Consider the following 21,215-nt stretch of genomic DNA (forward strand, 5'->3'; position numbering starts at 1 on the left):
AATGCTACGTTCATTCACGGTGATGTATTTGCTTGAAAGAATGAAAAAACGAAGGGAGATTAATAATGAAAAAGAAGTTTCAAACGCAGAGGAACACCTGATTTTGTACTATGTTTTTGTAATACACTTTGTTGAGAACTTCTGAATAGTTACCACCAATACCAAGACATACACACCCCTCTTTCCATTTACTCGCGAACTGGAAGCTGAAACCACCATTAACCACTTAAAAAAATGGTCCAGTGCTACTTCATTGTTGGAAGGCAAAGACCCAAACTACATAGTTGTCCATGTATCTCCATCTCCTTCAAGTTTTACAGAACAGCTTAGAATTATAGATTTGTTGTCTTGAAATGTAACTTGTCATTCAAGTCTGTCAAATCTGCGGACTCTAAAAACATTAGAGCTAAGAATCTGTACTGGCTTTGGGAAGTCACGTTTTGGCTTTTTTACATACACAGGTGTTTTAATAGAAATTATTTTAATAAATATTCAGAGATACCAGAGACAAAGATTAAAATTGCCTGTGATAGGAAGAGAAAGGCCCTGCAGCAAAACGCCTAACTGTACATGTGTCCAGCAACAACAGTTCTTTCTATTTGGCCAGGACTGCTGGAAATGATGCCACTTAAGAAACTGTGAATTCTAGGATTTCGCTCCCAGTGAAAGGAAACAGCAAGGAAGTAGCATCCCACTGGATTCCCACCTGGTCTTTATCAATTCAGAACTGTGAGGAAGGACAGGCTGGGAAATATCCAGAGACAAAGTACACAAAGCAGACAAAATTGTCTGACTTTAGTTCATGATCAACCTAGAGTAGAAGAGGTACAGGAATGATTGTCAGAAAAAGAGCTGGCTAGCAGAAAACCCACACAAGAAAGTAAATTAAGATTTATCACATTAAATGTGATAAATTAAATGGAGGACATGAAGTAACAGAAATAGCACGCTGTGTTCTTATGAACAGCAGATGTTCTCCTGAAGCAGTTGGTCTCTTCCCTTGGTTAAGCCTCCATACTAGATTAGATGGATGTCAGGCTTGCCCTGATACAGTAGTTATTTTCCTCATCTTTTTAATCTCGCTACTAGAAGCCTAACCAGCCTTTTTATCAGCTTCTTCATTGCCCTAAATATTTTTGCATATTTCTCCCCCAAATACTCTCTGCAGGTTTAAACTCATCGTATCTTGTATTATCCTCCCTAACAAGCTGAAAGTCAACTTGTAAATATATCCCCTGCCAAGACCAAGCTATTAACTTCAAACATGAGCTTCATGATTTTAACCTGGAGCTATGGATTCCTATCAAACTTGTGATCACACTGTGCATTTGCTTACCTTTCAACCTGCTTTCACCAGAGCAGGCTATGGAAATTTCCACTAACCTTTGCACACTACCATAGTTTTAACAGTCAAGTAAGAAACATTTCCTTCCTCTATTTCAATATTTGAAGGATCAATTCACTTCACACTTAAAAACCAAGCAAACCCAAAACTTGGTCCCTTAGAACAAAATGACAAACTTTGCACGGACAGAATGGTCGGGCAGGGGTGGGGGGGAAGCCCTCCCTGAAGGGAGTAAGTTAAAATTGCCAGAATTAGCGTTCTTCACTAGACCCACTGAACGCAGTCTTACAACACCACCGGACAGCTTCCAAAAAATACCAAGTTGGCATCTTTGTATTTTTCAGTGCTCAGTTCTTCCCCACCACCACCTTTACATGTGTTTTTTCTTAAATTAAGACTACACAGTTTCTAAATCCTTTGTACTAACTACCATCTTAGGCTTCTTTCTTTTTTCTTCTTCACTTGCAAGCATATTAAAGGAAGATTAGACTGCAGGGCCTGAAGCACAAAAAATGAAACTATTTCTTTTTAATATTATTTTTTGCAAAGTTATTGTTCTATACTGTTCATGTTACAATATACTTAAAGGAATACTGTTATAAAGTAAAATATTCAGAATCAGAAAACAAACCTCACTGTAAGAATATGGCCAGATTTCACAAGTACACTTATTTTCAACAGGATGTCTGATTCATTCCTCCAAATTTGGGCAAGAATTTATGGTTAAATTATTAATAACAATGATAAGAATCAATTTAGTACCTTTTATAGCCTCTTCAAAAGAACAATGTTGGGCTGGGCTGGAGATTTCCTTCTTCACATTAACATTCAGAGTACCAGCTGTTGAGACAAAACACATTGAGAACTTCCTTATGTTAAAACAACAAACAAGCAAAAAAAACCAAAGCAAACCAAAACAGTTACTTATATCTTAAAGAAATAAAGGTCCTCTGAAAACCACACAAACTTTGCAGTGTGTATTGTAAATCAATAAATAAACAAACAAAAAGACATGATATTGTCAAACTTCAACTCTCCTTAGGATAAAGCTTGGTGCTATCTTTTGTTTGCATTTGGTGCACTGTATGCAATATGTATACTTTTTTCGTGCTCGGTTCATTTTGAGCCTTATACTAGAAATGGATGCTACTTTGTAAGAACACCTGTCTCCATGCAGCTGAAATTTGAGATACTTGCCACATAAACGAGAAAAGCAAAGCCTCTAGATTTTATTACCTAACAGAGCAAACCTCACCAGCAAGAGGCGTTTGAAAAGATCCACATTACTTAACAGTTCTGTTGTATGGACTAAACACTACGAAATCAGAAATGAGATGCTTAGCAGGTAAAACTGCCCATTCCTTCTTCCAGTTCTCAGTTTTACATACATGTATCTGGAGTGTACGTAAATGGTTGCACATCATGTGATCTTCCAGCATTGGTAACCACATATATTCCCACAGAAACAGCTGAGGTTATTTGCTGGTCATGATATGGTGGCACCTTCACAATAAGGTGGTTCTGCAATGCAAAAATAATTTTGAAAATAAGACATTAGAAACTGTATTTCATCACTATTGAGCTTAATTGTATTTACATCCATCAAACAGAGAGAGTGATCACCACAAAGAACAAAGACATTGGGGGAAACATCAAGTCACATTTTCAGTGAAATAAACTGATAACTAACCTGTGCCACAAGAGAGATTTGAATTATCTGCCTATACAATGCTCACTGGCAGTTTATAACTCAAACGGAAGGTGCAGAAAGGAAAGACATGAAGTCCAGTACTTTAAACATAAGCTTATGCCTAACATGCCTTACTGAACTGCAGTTTGCCATCACATTCTGCTGGACTCAGACACTTCGCTGTTGTGCTGAATCAGGTCTTTGTATTCAGCATGAACAGATGGAGGGTGCAGTTTCATGTCACACCTAAGAGGATTTAACGCTGAGCAGACATCAAAAAATAGGCCTGCAATCATTCATCAACAGTAAGAGTGATTAGTGATCTGTCTATTCCCCAACTACCTGTCTACCCTGCTAGAAGTAAGAAACAATTTCTACACCAGTGCCTGCATGGAATACTGCCTTCAGAGGTGGGAGCAAGATGACATTTGTCGGACATCATTTACGTCTAATGATTTCTCTAATTTCAGTCCAATAGTCCATAAAGACACTCTGTGTGTCAAAAAAACCCACAACCCAGCACCAAATACTTCGCAAAACATTTCAGAGTGGAACAGAAATTCAGCCAGGTACAAAGACTATGGCGTACATACAATCTATTTCCACTCAGTAGTAATCTAATGTGTCCTTAGGAAAGCTACTGGAAAAATTGTATTAGGCCTTTTAATTACACTGTAGGGCAAAGACTTGCTCACCAAGTTCATATACCACACTCCTACTGTGGTATACGCGGCATACTGTGGAACCTAAGTTCTCAGTTAGAAACTGAACAATTATACTTGTATAAATCCAAAACAATTATATTCTACCAGACTCACTGAAAAACCTATTAGAAGAAAAGGAATATTATTTCTAGAAATGCAGAGGAAGAGGGAAAGGCTTATTTGATTTTTCTTCAGAAATACAGTTGGAGTCCTTTTTTAAAAAAAAAAAAGTAATAACAATAATAATAATACAGAAGTACCTGATGAAATAATTCCATGTCTATTTCAGCTTCTGCCTTCCAAGAATTCTCATCTAAATGAAAGTTGAAAAGAATAATTTATTGCATATCCATATAAATCAATTCATTTTAGTGCCTTTGATTCTGCTGCTCAGTTTGCTCTCTAAAGCTAAACTTTATCAACCAACATAAACCCAAACATCATGCCAAAGAGCATGCCAAGCCATTATTACTTTCACACTAACCAGAAACATTCTCTTGGAAAATCACTTTTGTTCCCTTTAGAAAGTTCTTGCCAATCAGAAAAACTTCCTCTTCACCCTTCACTGAACAACTGTGCAGACTTTTCTTTAGGATCTCTGGAACTCCTGCTGGTTGAGCTGCAATTGAAAAAAAACCCGCAGTTTGAAATCAAGAAAATATCAACAGCAAAAACAAAAAGCTTTTACTTACAGCAGAATAAAGGAAAGAACAAAATAATTCTTGAGCTTCTTCCTTTACTATATCATTCATGATGAAACTTTTCAGAAGACAACCGTTTCTATCATTCCTACACTAAACAGAATGACCTCAATAAAAATCACATTTAGGTAAATAAATGATCCACTAATCTTTTCCCTTTTCTCCTGCATTTATTAAATCTGCACAACAAAACTTTTAGTGCTGGAGCTAAAGCTCAAGAAGGGTTCAGAAGGAAAGAAAATTTGGTTCTGTAATCTCCTGGCATAAAGAGCAATAAACGAATGCATCAGCCCTCAGACACAGCTGAAGCACACCTTCAAATTTATTCTTAAGGTCATAAAAACTTATTTTTTTTTAATGAAGCTTATTTCGTTCTGTTGTGCAAAAAGGTAGAAGTAGTAATTCCTGTATTACCTGTTTTTTTACAGATTTTTTTTTTTTTTTAGTAGACACAGCTGTCTGGCTGGTGCAAGAACTAACCCAAGGCTTTGAGCAACCTGGGCGAGTGGCAGGTGTCCCTGCCCATGGCAGGGGGCTGGAACTAGGTGACATTTATGGTTCCTTCCAACCCAACCCATTCCATGATTCTATGACTTTCTAGATGCATATATTTCAGCTAATACAAATCCTTGCAAGAGTCGTGTCTCTGTAGTTAGGATTATAGCGATTTATAGCCCATAAACCAGCCAAGAGACCGTGGCTGACAGCTACACATCCCTGGAAACCTCTGCCTCAGCCAGCGACTCCGGTGAAGTTTCACATAACGCAGATTACAAACAGTCTTTGCTGCAAACTATTTCTATGCTTTTTAAAGCATAGAACAAAGAAGACCATGTGTGTTAAATGAAAATGAGCACCAAATAATTCAAGTGGACATTCATTTTAAAATAATATACTTTGCACATTTAGTATAAATTAATTCCACTTTCTAATACAGGTTTCTTAACAACCTTTTCTATTCACCATAAAATCCTAGGGGCATAAGCTTGTACTTGTGCTTTGCACTTACATGGCCCACTTTCAGTGTTTAGTAACAATATTCTCTGGGCTTAGCACACAGAAGAACATACATTCTGTAGCACTCCAAATTATTTAATGACCTTTCGGAAAGGATTTTTCTACAACTGTTGCAGCGGGTTCCTAGGCAACCATTACGCAACGACTAAATATGCTCAAGGCACATGAACTTCTGAAAAGAGTAACTGGATTTAGGTTTGCTAGCAAGTTAACAAAGCCTATTTAAAACATAGACCTTAAATAAAGAGCCTGCATCCACTTAATGTCTTTCCTACGGTTTTAGGAACATAATTGCAACTTTGATGGCAATAGTAGTTATCAAACCCAACATGAACAGGCTCTGATGAGTGAAAATGCAAACCTTAATATGAGAAGGTACAGTATGCATCTGTAGTAAAATGTATGCAGCAAACAAATCAGCTGTAACGTGCCTGAGGAGATGATTTATATTAACAAATAACTCAATAAACAGTAAATTGATGCCATATTGATCAGCCAGTATTAGCATTATTTGGTTGGCTAAGGTCTACTGCAAGTCACTGTAACTTTGGAGTAAGTTAAGACAGCAGAAGCACAGAATCCTGGAAAGCAAGCCTGGAAAGAGCCTCAAGAATTCCCTCTCAACCTTCACATCGTGAGCAGTTTTACCCACATCACTCCTCAAAGACACAAGTCTAACCAGAGTATTTTGTTTCTTTGTTTTACACTTCGAGCAATGGAGATGCTATAAAATTCCTGGGCAATCTCTTAGCAACTCATACAATTAGCAAGATTTTCTTAGCAACTGACCAAACCCCAGCTTGTTAAAAACAAAACAAATTTACTCTTCACAGTTTTGGGTTTGGGTTTGGCGGTGTTTTCTTTTTAGAATGGAAGAATAGCTTGCTTCCTTCTTTCCTTCTTCCTTTTCTTCTAATGGCCCTTAGCATGTCATCCCTCTCATATATTCTGCTTTTAATCACTGCCCACATCTCAAAATGTAGCTACTAATGTTATGGGTATAAAAGGGATGCATTCAGCCATGAGAGCATGAAGACTAGAAGGGACCCTCACAAAAATACTGGAATGGCCTTACCAACAAGCTAAGCAGGAAGTGCACCAAATACAGCCTTTTTTTTTTTTTTTAGCTAAACAGCCTATTTTAAAATCGGTCTCTAAACCATCTCAGACTCTCAGCTTCCACTTAAAATAGCCAGTTTTGGATTGTTATATGTTTAAGAAAACACCAGATGATTTCCATTCCCATTTCTGCTATGATTTAAATAATTTTCCCTTTAACCACTAAGTTAATGATATAAACAAAATGTATACAGAAACAGCTTTTTGAAAATTTATAGAAAATGTTTTTTTCTTACATCTGAAAATTAGGATCAGATCCTACGATGCTATACTGACTGAAATGGAGCTATGGAGACAACCATATTTCTAGCAAATGTACTTACGTATATTTCCAATAACATAAATGCATAAATCTGAGAACCCCACTAGTTTAAAAAACACTGGAAAAAGAAAGATCTAGCAAAAAACAGCAGGAGGAAGAGGAAAAAAAAGTGATGAGAACACCTCAAGCTGACCCTTCTGGAAAAGCCACCCAAAATCAAACTATTGCCTAAAGCCTAGCACACGGCTGAAGATAGGAGGAGAGTCCTCCCCTGCCTCATCAGGACACGTCTTTGGTTATCAGCCTTTTCAGGGTTTGTGCAGAGTTCCTGCTCTCCCCAAGCCTTGCAGAGGCATTCTCTGAGACAGTAGAATACTGGAAGGGGAGATGGGCTACATGCCACATCTGCCAAATCGCCTGTTGCCTGCAGCACTGGAATCGCACAGTGGTATCTGATGTGGAAGCTCACATGTTTTTAATTATCTCCTCTTGCAATCTGTTCTTTCACTGGCAACAAAGCTCCAGTTTCTGATGAGTTGAATAGGAGCCCTGACACAATATGTACTGACAGCATTTAGGAAAAAAAACCAACACACACACACAAAAAAAAAAAACCAAACCACCTTTCTATACAACGGAAAGAAGACAACACAAGCAACCAGGAGCTTGCATATTCACACTGTGCTCCACGCATGGAGAAAAACCTCTTCTACCATCTTGTTCATCAAGATGTATCAATAATCCCAACAACAACTGTACTGAACACATTTCCCCCTCTTTTCTCTTTGACAAATAAGCAGAATTCCCCATAACTGGAAGTCACTGCAGACTCTACAAGCACAGGCAGCCCCTGAGGTACTGCAATCGCCCCTGATTTCGTCTTCCCTGTTGTTCAGTGTAACTTAACCAGTCATCACAGCCATCTGTGCTCCGTGCTAAACAGAGCATTTTAGTAAAAAACTATTACAAGTTTCACTCTTGCACTGGACCAGAACAGATGCAGCTCTGGTCCAATGAACTACCACAACTGTAAAGAGCCATGCTTCCTAACTTACCAGGAGCCCTTGCTATGACTGAAAGCTGACAGATGAACGTGACAATACAGAAGAGATTAAAACCCCTATCAAAAAAGTCATAGAAGTAGTTCAAAGCAAACATGACAAAAATTCTGACTTTTTAAAAGGCAAAAATTAATTTAATAAAAGATCGCAAAATTTGTAACTACTTCTAAATATTGGTCAGCCATTTCACTAACACCTCATCCCAAATAAAAATCAGTCCATGGGATCTTAGCCATAGCAATTCTGAAATAATCACATATTAACATCGGAGTATTTTTTTCCTCCCCAAGGCATTTTATGACAATCATACTAAAATCTAGAATCCTATAATAACAGCTTTTTATTTTGATACTTACTGCACAAAATTGGGGAAGAAGGTGTCTGAAGAGTCAAAGTTGAACCATCTTTGCGCGTGATGTTAACACGGAATACCAGCCTAGCACGTGTGCTTTTTTTCTTTGAGCCAGCAATCCCTATCCTAGCTTCAACATCAGCATTTCTCAGCTTCAGTATTCCCACACAATCAACCCTAACAACACAAAATAGTTAACAGTTTAATAGAGTTTATTAAGTTCAGCATCTTTAATCGACTAGTTACATAAACCATAAAGTCAAAACTCTTGAAGTAATTACTGAAATATTATTAGAGCAGGTTTTTTTATTTACATGAAATCTCTGTATGAGCTTTCTCATTATATAGCCTGGTTTTCAATGCAACCCTACATAATTTGGATGATGAATCGTGACAGGAAGGGATATGAAAGTAGCACAAATAAAACATAAAATGCAATGTAACAAAGTAATTCTGGTAAGCATTCAATTTATAATCGCAGATCTTCATTCTTCCAGTCCCGGGGCTAGATCTGGGTTTGTAGGATTATCACTACAAAATATCCTGCATACGCTTAAAGCAGTACTAGAAGAAAACTTACTGTAGTCATATTATTTTTTTATGCTCAGTGGACCTTGGAAGTGATACATCATACCATAAACTGTGGTGCTATGTGAAATATATGGGTGAGAGGGAGATGCAGTGCTAACTTTCAGAAAGACATGCTCGATGCAAAATGGTTTCAAGCAATAGATAACAACAAAAAAATCCAACCACCAAACACAGTCTGATGTATTAGGGAAGAAGAATATTGTAATTTTACCAATCCTTAGGCCCTACATCCGAAAAGCACAGGGACCCTCTGACATCTAATTTGACTACAATGAATTTTTGTGCTGCATGAGGGCCAGCAAGCAACAGCTAGGGAGCAGAGGAGGAGCGCGTGATTCAGAAGGTGGCACTGGCATTACCACCATCAGAGAGGTGCTACAGCATCACTGAAATACTAGGAAGACTTCTTTTGAGACATCAAGGTATCTTTTGAGAAAACAGCCTAGGCAAAACTTTTCTTCCTAGATAACTCCAAATTCATCTTTCTAGTATCTCTATACTTACATGGTTTTACATTAACACTTGAGGACAATTATAAAATTACTCTTTAAGAGGCAGTTTCTGAACTTATCGTGGGAATATGTCCTGTATTTTAAAAAATCAAATAGATTCAGTCTACTGGCAAACTATTATCCTGCTTAAGAAGTGGACACTGTAAATTGAATAAACGTTTCTTCTCCTGAAACAAGACAAGCTTTAAGTAAAAAGTGGCAGCTTGAAACCACATACCCATTAAAAAAAAAAAAAAAAAAAAAAGTCATTCAACCAGAAAGAATACTTTGAAAGATCACTCCCTTTCTATACATTAAGATACATGTGAAAAGCCTGCAAGAGAATAATTTAATATCTGAAGTTTCTTGTGAGATCTGAAAACCACGCAGGCAGATGAACACACTTGCTCAAAAATCAGCTACTGCCATCAGACCAAGCGCAACCCTCCTCAGCAGCAGCGGAACACTGCCTACGGTCATCTGTAAAGTGTATCCCAAACACCACCTATACTCGACCAGACAAGCTGTGTAACAATGGCAAAGCAGGAGGCTTCCGTGAGAAAGGACTATCTCGTGGAAACGATAGAAATGGAACAAGCAAAGCAAGAGAGAAGAAAAGCCAAAGTCTAGCCTCACTAGTCACAGCTCCAGCTGTTTGGGCCAATATACTCCTTCCCTCTTCCAATTAGCAATTCTGTACTTGTTAGAAGACAGGACAACCAGCAGAATCAGCGACCAGTTTATAGTTCAACTAATGCTTGAATATGCACATTATTGATCAACCAGAACACAGAACTAATGTAACAAAGGTAATTGATACAGGTTAAGGAGACCAGATTTAAGCATTAAGTATAATAAACAAATGCAGAATGCAATTTACAAGTTTTTCTTACACACTCAGCTTCACTAAGTGCCTGGTGTGTGCCAAGATGTTCAGACATTTAGCTACCAACCAATTCCATTGAAAAAGGAAAATCAGTTTCTGAAAACAAGCTAATAAATGAAAAATATTTTTTTTAAAAAAGTTACTCACGCAAGTGTCATATTGTTGCTTGGGTCCAGTCCGACCTCAATAACAGTAGTTCCCTCTATATCCACTTCTTTACAGGGAGTGGTGTTTCTCCCAGTAACCCTGCAGGCCTGGTAGAACCCATGCGGCTTCACTCGACCGGAGTCATTACCCACGAATACCTGCAGCACCACCGGCTCGTTGTGACCTTCCAGCTGAAACATGGCAACACAAATTAAATATATCAATTGGCCAGAAATGCCTCTTAATTGAAACAGGAAACATTTTATGCAGCAGAATATGAAGTGACTCTGCTTCCAGCGTTGTTGGAAACAACCCTAAGGGAAGAAGCAACAAAAATCTTTCATCTAGTTTATGAACAAAATGCAAATATTTTTTATCTTTTTTCATTTGTTCTTCCATTAAAAGACAAGTCAGCATTTAATAAACTGGTAACTTTTTTTTTTATTATTATTAATAATAGTTTATTTTAAACCTGCTTGAATCCTATTCGCCTTCACACAGAATTATGCTAACTTCAACTTTCAGGTCTCTTATAACCCCTTACTCCCACCCCAACCGTGACTATTTCCCTGCCTCTTGCCAGGATCCTCCTTCCCCCCAGCACCTACATCCAGCAGGCAGCTGAGAAAGAGAACACTTGCTGTGGTTGGTTCCAGTGTTGATGAGAATTTGTTGGTCAGTGTGTATGTGCAAATCAATCAATTAGCATGCTACACTTCTAGGATCCCATCTTCATGCCAGCAGCACCTTGCAATTTTTGTGAAACCAGAATAAAACTGTCTAACACTTGCAAAACCACTGGGTGAGTCAGAACAGGGTGAGGGGGGAAGCAGAGGCAGGAATGGGATGAATGATTGCACAGCCCAACCACACAAACCTAGTTTTCCCTCAGACACCAAAATAAAAATTGGCAACTTGACATCTCCTACTTAAAGTTTATGAACAGTGTCAGGATTCACTTACTGAAACAATAAATAAAAGCTGATCAGATGTACATTTCACATAATGATTTAGCAGTCTGGTGTGCAAGCCGTAATTACCCCAGAACATGTTAGTGAAAAACGTGTTTGTTTTTGTAACATTGACATCCTAGCACGAAGGATCTGTGTCCTTCTAATGCTTTTTTCATTAGCAGAACCCCACTGTGGTGCTATATGCTAAAAATACTCTGAGGTAGAAGTAGTCTTGAAGTAAAGCTGGATACTGCATTACAAAGTAACCTCTCTTACACTTTTACTTATTAGGTAATAAAATAGTCCAAGTGAATACACTTACTTATTAGGTAATAAAATAGTCCAAGTGAACAAGAAACGCTAGATTTCTGCCAAATTCCCAGGCCAGAGGTGGAAATTCTTTGCCACAGCATTCCACAAGGAGATAAAACAAGTATTTTTCATGTTTTCATTAAGCCACAATTGTTGCTAGAGGATTTCTGGGTGACAGTATTACGTTTCGTCCTAAGCCTGGGAGCCCAGTCTACTTGCAGAAAGATGCTCAATCTTTACCAGTAAGAGTTTGCAAATGAAAGCAGAATCCTCCAGAGGATCTCTTAGGGGATTAGTCCCTGACATACCTAGAAAATTAAGTTCTTAGCAAATTAGGGGGGGAAAAAGCAAATTAAAAAAAAAGAACAAAAAAACACAACAACCAACAAATACTGATAAAATCATAGTATGCTTCTTGTGCCCAAAAGGAGCACTTAGCTTACAGCAGACAGGTGGATTATGACTGTTACGGATGGGCAAAGCCAAAATATTTCTGGAGGTGGCCTAGCACAGGCTCCCCCACATGAACCACCCTAACAGGTCTAGTGCATATCACTGAACTCAAAATCCAGGACAGCACTAATAAACAAGAGAGCGTGAAAACAGCCAACAAGGGACTTAATTTCACCAGATGGTCAAAAGAAAGCAAAGGGCAGTAAAGGGTACTCTGATATTCCACCATTGAATCTCTCTTGGACGGAAAGCTGAATGAACAGTCTGTGTCACATCACCAAGATCTCCTTGGCTAGAAACAGCGTCACCACAGCTAACCAGTGCGGCTTTTCTTCCCCAGTGGTCTGGTTAGAAGAAGATACTAAAGGTGCGCAAGAGCGTCTCCCATCTTCTAGATGGTAACTGCTCCAGCTTTGCAATACTGCTAGCAAGAAAAGACACAAACCCGCGACTGATGGCTGGAATACCTCCGCTGACGCTCTGCAGTCAGGATAATCTTTCTTTTGCCAGACAAGTCACTCTACTACGATTCATTTATACAATTTTAAATTGCATATTGATTGTAGACTCTCTCATTCTAAATCATCAAATAACACTGTTTTCTTTAAAGGGCCACAGAACCCGCTTCTCCTCCTCAGTCTGCTTAAGAGCGATGCAGTCGGAGTGGTCGCCTGTCACAGGTGCTGCCAGGAACAGCAACCACCAGATCTCTGCTGAACTAGCAGCATTTTTACACTGTTCATCCCCATCTTTAGAACACCAAAAAAAAACCCACCCCACAACACACAAACGAAACAAAAAGCCCTCTCTTGTCCTTTACATATTTTTCCTACTAGCTCAGACTGCCTGAAGACCCACTGGCCCATTTCATCTGTCCAGCCCTGGCAGACTTTTACAGGCAGGGTATGAACTAGTTTGCCCACTGGTAAAGTGAGCTTGAGCTTCCAGGAATTCAGTAACACGAGACTCTTCCAAACAGAATGTTCACTGCTGGGTGCTAAAGGGTAACTGGGAAAGGAATTAAATTCAGATGAACAAAGGCCCATTAAGAAAATTCACATAAATGAGCACTAGATCACCATAGCAACAGGACTATATGAATGAATCTTTTCTTACGAAACTTTACTGGATTTCTGCATTACTCAGGAGAACTGAGCAAAGTGCCAGAGATGTTTTTAACACTGCTGAACAGGACTTTAAAGATAAATATACTTCTATACTCTGTCAGCAGTAGTCAGCAAAAATTTTAAAAGCTGTATCATAAACAAACATTTCTTTTTGGACCTGGTAAATTAGTTTGGATTGAGAACTGCTTTGCTGCCTTCTCAAAGTGGCATAACTAAGAAGAACTATGAAAGGACATGTCTTTCACCCTTCTTATTTGTATGACAACAAATATAGTGGTCTACTCACTCAACCTGCTGGTCTCACTACTCCCAATATGACCAGTATGCCATTTGCCTCAGTTCCAGTGAGTGTGCAATGCTGGCCTGTATTCAGTGCAGCATCCACTCTCACATTCACACCGTGGTCGCTACAACTTCTGTGATGGTATTTGACACCAGTTCGTCTGTTTGCTTCTGTGCACGTCAAGTAAAGCCTCTCTCCTGGTAAGCCCCTCTACCACCTGCGTTAGGAAACCTTAACAAGCACAGTCCTCGAGTTCTTCCATTGCTTCCACCAGGCTATGCAGCCATCCTTGCAGATGGACAGATGGCTGAAACCTTTCATGCCAGGAGAGGTCTGTATGCAGGATGCTCCTGTTCACTATCTATAGAAAGCATCATCTATTGTCTTCCCAGTCAGGCAGTCTGTAACAGATACCAAAACAGCCCTGAACTTCCTCCTCTGCTCTCAACAGGCCAGTCTCCAATCTCATGCTGGAGGTCTGCACAGTCGGGGAGCTCCCTACAATATGTGACTTCCTTTTTTCTTCCTAAACAGCTGGTGCACATCCACAACTGTGTTCCAGCAGCGCACGCTACCTCAGGTCTCTGTGATTCCAGTCAAGTCACAGCCCTGTGACTACACAAGGGAAGAAACCAGACCTGCAAATTCACACTCTGTGCGTTAGCGTGCAGTCACTGGAGGACAGCCTTCGCGCCTTCTCCCTTCTGAGCAGCAGTGTGAAAGATCTCTTTGTGGCTGGCTTCCTTGTGTTTCTCCCCTATTTGTAGTTCCTCTTTTACTTCCAGGCTTTGGTCCCCATCTTCTGACGAACTTACAGTAAAGCCCTCTTCACCAGCCTGGCAAGCACAATCCTGAACAATTTTTTCCCCTCTTTGAATAAAGATGAATTACATCAGTCGTCCTTTCCTCCCCTCCAAATGAAGCAAGACAAAGAAACCAAATGCTCACTGGAGAAACCAGCTATGCAGCCAGGCCCTGGCTTCCCGACTGCATCTGCTCCATCCAGATCCTTCCCCTTGATCAGAAGGATGAAGGACACCATTCAGCCCTGTGGGCCGCTCACCCCTGCCTCAGAGCAAGTGATCATCAACACTTCAACTTCAGGTCACCGAAGTCTATACAGGAAACGGGCTGCTTTTGTTACAAGTGCATACAACCGCTTCACCTTTCCTTCCCCTCATTCTCCAGTTTTACTCGTCCCATGTACTTCAATACAGCTAACCACACTGAGCAGTATGACCCATAAACTACACCTCAGTCAGATGTTTACAACTCTACTTGAAAGACAGACACTGGATATGTGGATTCAAATACTTCTCACTAAAAAAAAAAACCCAAAAAATAAAAATAAAATAAACAGCCCCACTTTTATATTTTTAAATGAAAACTAGTTTTATGTCCTTACCAAAAAGGCATAATGACGACCCACTGTCATCAGCAATCAAACAGTTACAGCATTTCACTATCCTAGTTTTGTATGCTTCAAGTGTCTATTTACACCGTTTGTGGAATTGTAGTCTAACAGGACACACATCACAGATCATATATCACTGTCTTGACACAGATTCCTTCCTCCTGTAACTTTGTGATGAACGTAAGACTTCTTACTACCAGCACGAAGAGATACAGTACAGTCTCTACAGCAAAGAGACTACAAAGTCTCCCCCCTTTCCTCTAAAAATAGCGATCCTAGGCCTGTCTGAACTGAGCCAGCTCCCATTCTACTGAAGCATCCCTTGGGAAGGAGCCCCCACATCACCTAACACCAAGCAGCCTACCTTCACAGTTGGAAAGCCTTGCTGTGTCCGGTCTTTCACCGAGCCTCGGCTGCCTTCAGTCAGGTAACGAGCCCTGTGCTGGGTTTCCGGCTGTACCACTATCTTCAGCTCTTTCCCCTCACTCTTGGTCGGATACTGACCGCACAACATTGGGGTCTTCTTCCCTCCAGCTCCTTTCTGGTTCTCTGATGCTCTGGGAAGTCAAAGCAGACCATTAAAAAGATGTCATAAGCAGCTCCCCAATAAAAACAAACTAATTCACAGAAAAGCTAAAAAGATAAAAGGTGTGTATTAATGGATAAAAGATTTATAGCTGAGATCAAACTTTGGAATTCTCTTTCTGACAGAGAAGGAAACCTGCAGGATGAAGACGAACAGTGCTTCCCTGCCTCCTCCATCCATTGCAAATATGAACTGCTTTTCAGAGAGTAAACGTAAAGGGAAAAGCAATTAGCATTAAACTGTTAACAAACAGAAGGCAGCTCATAACCTGCTTTTTCATAGTATATGATACAGCCTGATATTATCTGAACAAGCTGTTTCGCTTCTGTAACAAATATACATATGTACACACACACACTGAAAATGGATTTAAGGTTAAATGATACTTCTTTAAACAGGAAAACAGCCTCATGCCTGTCTCCACCTGAACTTGCATATCCATGCAAACTCAAACATTAATTTCTGTCAAAACAGATTGATAAATTTATGTAAAAACCAAATTAGTTATTATAAAAAGCTCTGACATAATTGCACCCATTTTAAATCTGCAATGTATGCAAAAAGACTTTTTCAGGTGCACACCTCAAGATGTACTGTATCTTGTGTTCAGTTCCATAATTAAAACCTGAATGAAGAAGCCCTCCAAAGTATAACATCACGTGATGGATTTTGCATTCACTTTAAAGCACAATGGAAAAAGACTCTTGATCTTGTACAGAGCAGGTTTATATAATGAACTTGAAGTCTAATAAACTCATTTAACACTACCAAATGTAAACATGCCATGGTAAAAGGTACAGGCAGAAAAAGGGCTCAATGAATTTATGCAAATGCAGTATTTTTTTACTACCAAAAGTAGTTTCTAACCACTAATGGTTCTGAAGAAAGCAGTTGAAAATAACAGGTGTGAATTGCTTAAAAAACAAATCCTGTTTCCATGTGCAACATAGGGAAGTAATTTACCAGGATTTTTACTTCTCAGCGAGAAGGGCAAAAGAAATGCTTTTTCTTCAAAACAGTTTACTGAGAGCTCTGCCACTGCATGAGTTTTTTGCTGCCCTGAAGGCTGGGGTAACCTGTAGCACGCTCCTCCCAATTACCAGATGATTTATACTAACAAAATCAGCACCTTTCCTAAAACTCCTCCTGCGCAAGGCCACTAGCAAGCACACGCTTCCGCGCCGTCCCCGGCCCCTGCGCAGCCTGGCCCAGCACCTGTCCTGCAGAAGCAGGAATCTCAGACCCCTGAAGGTCCTATCGGTCACGCTCGTCTCTCTGCTAAGCCTTCCAAAACCTCTTCATGCATGTAGCAAAGGGTGAAAATGGACATTACTGAGCCGTTAGGAGGTCTGTGCTTTGTATGAATTTCATTCAGGTGTTTCTGTTGGTGCAGGTTAACCAGTTCACCATGGGCCGCCCAGCGAGCCTGCTGCTCCGCCAGCCGAGCCCAGCAGGGATGCCCGGCGCGTGACCCTGTGCAGCCCTGCCTGCCCTGCACACTCATCTCCAACTAAATAACAGCAGAGAGGCAGGATCTAGATTTAAAAAAAGCCTAGTATAAAAAAAAAACAACTGCAAGGGTACCATTTTTCTGCCAAGGAGTTCCAATTACTCTGCCACAGTTTAGTCAAACAGGCTGTTTAAAAAATAATAAAAATGCTATAGGAAAACATACCTTCTTTTAGGAAAAGGGACAAAATTCTTCCTCAATGTAGCATATACAAAACCTGTGATACACTAATTAACACCACTATGCTCTTTGCTTCTGTACAAGTTAGCAAAAACACTAATCAAACCCAAGCTTGTTAGATAATCACTTTCTCTGCTCTTCCTGTCAGGACGTTACTCCAACGGACTAGTAATTAAAAGGAATACATTTAGGAACTTTCAGGGACTATCTTCTTTTTCTTGGACAGAATTTTAAATCACACCTCTACTATCTATTCGCTTCCCTCAGGGAACGCGAGAAGGAATGCTGGGCCACCTCAGCTCCTGCAAACACCTGCTGCGCTGGGACCCGTGCCTCCTGCACCTCCGCCAGGCAGCCCCAGCACCGCAGCGCCGCTGGAGAGCACTGGGTGGGAAGACATGGCAGGAACTGCTTAATCTGACCTTGCCACACTTGGAAGTTTCAGCTCCATAAATTACTATGGAAGACTGAGATATTGAATTTTGAAGGGAAGCACTAGAGCAGGGGCCACCACAATGCAATTCACTTCTAACACTCCAAATGTCAAGTTTTAGCAGTGTGACATCACACTCCAGCTCTCAAGCACAGCTCCGTTTCCCTGAGAGCACTTTACTCCTAAACCCCAAGTTACTTTAATTGTCAACTTACTAATATTTTATACATTCTCATATGTATACGTTTGCATCAGCAAAGAGATGCTACCTAACAATTATTTTGCAAGTCTTCCCTGTAAACCTAAGTAAACCTAATCATTACTTTCAATCCGATTAGCTGAATGTGAAAGCAACTGTAAAGCCTTCACCGGAACTTCTCGGTGGTCTTTCTTCTCAAGTCACAAGGATATATCATCTACACATGCTTTAAATTCAGTTTATTTATAATACTACTATTCACGCACATACAAATAGTGAAACACTTTGTACACACACACATTTATTTATTAGCTTAACTGTTACCAGGCGTCTCCTCAAAGCTAGCACTTCTTTGCTAAAAGAGAAACATAAGTGGCAAACCCCACGATTCTATTAAACCAGATTTCCTGAGTTAATGTTTGCCTGGTCCTGCACTGGCATCAGGGCTGTTCCCAGTGAAGATCTGAAAGTGAAAGTAAGACCAAGCATGTTGGAAATCTCAGACATTTTGCCCTAAATCACCACCAATTCATTAATTTCTAAAAAGGCTTTCACAAATTCCAATAGTTTCTGCAGGAATACACTCTTTTCTTCCTAGCTTTTAAAGACAACTGACCAGAAGTCTCTTTTGAGGCAAATGCTATTTCCACTTCACAAATCAGCAAGGGTGCTCCCTTGCTCTTTTCTTAAAGCCAGAAGTAAATGAATTCCCTTGGCTGAACTCCACCAGGCTGGAAAGTTAAAAAAAAGAAGTCACTACTGTGACCTAGATTTGTAATGCTGAATCTCCATATTCCAACTGGAAAATTAAATTTTATCCTGTCTTGGCCATTTCGTATCCCACCGCTTTTAGGACAATTCTGTTGAGTAAGAGTTTTGCTGCATTTCAACCTAGCTGTGCACAACCCATCAGGAACAAAATTCCGCCTGCCTGCCGCTGCGTTCACAGAGTATGGCTGGCAGTACCCACGAACACTCACTGGTTAGCCCCTAGTGTTTTAGGGAATGTTACAATCTTGTGATGTTTTAGGTTGGGATCGTACATACTGTTCCAGAGTTTACTAAATCTCCCTTTCCTGTCCAGAAATCACATTTACAGTCACACAGTTCTTGCCTTTCGATAAAAGTTTATTCCCTTTTGTAAGGGAGAGCGTGACCTCCTTTGGGCTGGCTGGAGGCAGCTTCCTAGTTCCAAGCAGCTGCTTTACATATGTTAATTTGCTTCTTCAGTTCTACGATGTACTAATGTTTTACTTTATTACCAATTTCAGCTGGTGAAAACGACACGCTGGACAACTGCAGTCAAGCTCAGAGTGGTTGACTCTAACCTCCACCCCCTTAGAGTGGAGGGAGACACCCAAAGACCCAGCGGTCCGAGGGGACAGGAGTGGGTGGCAGAGCCAACGCGCCTGGTACCAGCCAGCTCTGCTCCTCCCGACGCGGTGCACAGGCTGGCAGGCAGCAGCAGCACACTCTGGAGAGTTTCTCAGAATCACTTACAATGAAATTTTAAGTATGGAACTGCAATGACCCTGGGAATACAGACTCCAGGCTCTTTCCCTTTGGAATATGAGAAGTTCATAATCTTTCCCATCAGTCAAATTTTAATATTCACCATTACTGGGATGAACATTAGAACGTACTGCAAGCACATACATAAAAGTAAAACCAAACAAAATATACTCCCCCCCCAAAAAAAAAAGCCAAATCTATCCTCTTTACCATCTTAAAAGTACTAAAGAAGCCACAAGTTAAAAAATAAAATCAAAAAAATGTATCAACACACTATTGTAAACTGATGGATTTTCTCCTCTTTAAGCAACTACTGAAATGCATTTAGTGAAGAGTGTGAAGTGGGAGAGATGAGAGACCACCACCCAGGCGTGCCCACGTACAGACACACGCATGCACACAACCCAGAAGCACAGAGAGAAACAGGATCAGAGATTTATTTCTGAAAAAATCAAATACAGAAGTGAATTCACAAGAAAAAACAAAATTTGGTTCACATTTTATAAAAAGTAAAGCATGTGTTAATTTAAATGATGAGAAATCCTAACGAGCCATTAACTTCTACTTCCATCTCTCTATTTGGTAAATAGAGAGACAAACAGAAGCAGCTGAAGTGTACAGACTGAAATCCTCACATAAAATCCTGCAAAAAAACATTAAGATATAGGGTGCATCCATTCCGCTTCTGCCTTTCTTTTTGAATACGTTTGCATTGCCATTTTATAAATGGAATTGCACAATCTTTTAGGAATTTCACTTAAACAAGAACATAGATGAGCTCATCAGCGCTGCGTCCAATTGTTGCATGAAGTTTAGCTTTATCTTCTAAATAAAGATTAACAAGTCTAATGAGAACTTATGGACACAAAAGGGAACAGCAGAGAAGGGAAGGGATTTATGTGAGAACCTGAGCAGAACACTTGACAGGGCACGGGGGGAGTTTTATTAGTTTGGTTTTACATATGGTGATAGGACTTTTTTTTTAAAAAAAAAAAAAAAAAGCAGATACCAACCCATTTCCTGCTTTTGAGTTGCCTTTGCTGTCCGTGCTGAGCTGAGAAAGGACATAGTGAGGCGCTTTGGCACTGTCGGCATCAAATATATCCATGTTGGACTCTTCACAATCTCGACGTTTGATCCCTGGCCTCTGCTTTGGATTTCGTTTGCGTGATTTACGTGGCACCTCAGTGTTATCATTGTAGGAACTGGTACTCATGTTACTGAAGTTGGAGGGTGAATCCTCCATCCACATACTGCAGCTCTGTTCTGACTCCAATCCACACCCCTCATCCTGGCAGGACATCCGACTGTTGTCCAGCAAGTCCTCAGGTGGTGGCGAGATGTACAGGACTGTGTGTCTCTTCGGCGTCGACTGCTGCTGCTGGACTGTGTTACTGGTTAACTGCTTTTCACTTACCCCTCTGGTACTTACCCCCACGGCTGAGGAGCAGCTCTCCACTTGCATAGCCTTGCTGTCGGTGACTGAGGTAGAGTATATGGTAGGACTGGAAGAGGTGGTAAAGGAGCTGCAAGCACCGCCCATGGAGGAAGAGGAAGGAGCTGAAGAAGCATCTGCGGTGTATAATTCAGAAGTAAATACAAGATACATGGTTCTGTGTGTGCTGGCTATAGCAGTCCCATTGAAATAAAGAGATTTATGAACCGATTTCTTTCCCCCAACAAATATTTGGAATTTGGTTAAGTTTTAGAATGTAAATGCTTAAAGCAATACAGCCTAACCAATACAGTACTTTGGAAATGTCCAAATAAGACTTAGTATGATCCACAGTAATCGACTTTTTTAAAACTTAATGTTAATTCGTAAAAATGGCTGCAAGTAAACAGAGCTTTCATTGCCTCAGCTGGACTAATTATTTGTGTAGAAGC

General features: G+C 40.1%; 1 protein-coding gene across 6 annotated transcripts in view; it reads right to left on the reverse strand.

The window, feature by feature from the left end:
- Nucleotides 1-21,215, reverse strand: part of NFAT5 (nuclear factor of activated T cells 5) — a 75,744-nt gene that overhangs the window by 14,225 nt on the left and 40,304 nt on the right. For all 6 annotated transcript variants that reach the window (XM_037408702.1, XM_037408703.1, XM_037408701.1 and 3 more), the window contains 8 exons: nt 20,342-20,900; nt 15,273-15,465; nt 10,367-10,557; nt 8,256-8,428; nt 4,224-4,358; nt 4,000-4,052; nt 2,734-2,866; nt 2,108-2,185 (listed from right to left, as the gene is read on the reverse strand). In XM_037408702.1, the coding sequence (XP_037264599.1) occupies nt 2,108-2,185; nt 2,734-2,866; nt 4,000-4,052; nt 4,224-4,358; nt 8,256-8,428; nt 10,367-10,557; nt 15,273-15,465; nt 20,342-20,900 (1,515 nt within the window). The remainder of the gene's footprint in view (nt 1-2,107; nt 2,186-2,733; nt 2,867-3,999; nt 4,053-4,223; nt 4,359-8,255; nt 8,429-10,366; nt 10,558-15,272; nt 15,466-20,341; nt 20,901-21,215) is intronic.

The sequence above is a fragment of the Falco rusticolus genome, chromosome 15, assembly GCF_015220075.1.
Source record: "Falco rusticolus isolate bFalRus1 chromosome 15, bFalRus1.pri, whole genome shotgun sequence".
Lineage (NCBI taxonomy): Eukaryota > Metazoa > Chordata > Aves > Falconiformes > Falconidae > Falco > Falco rusticolus.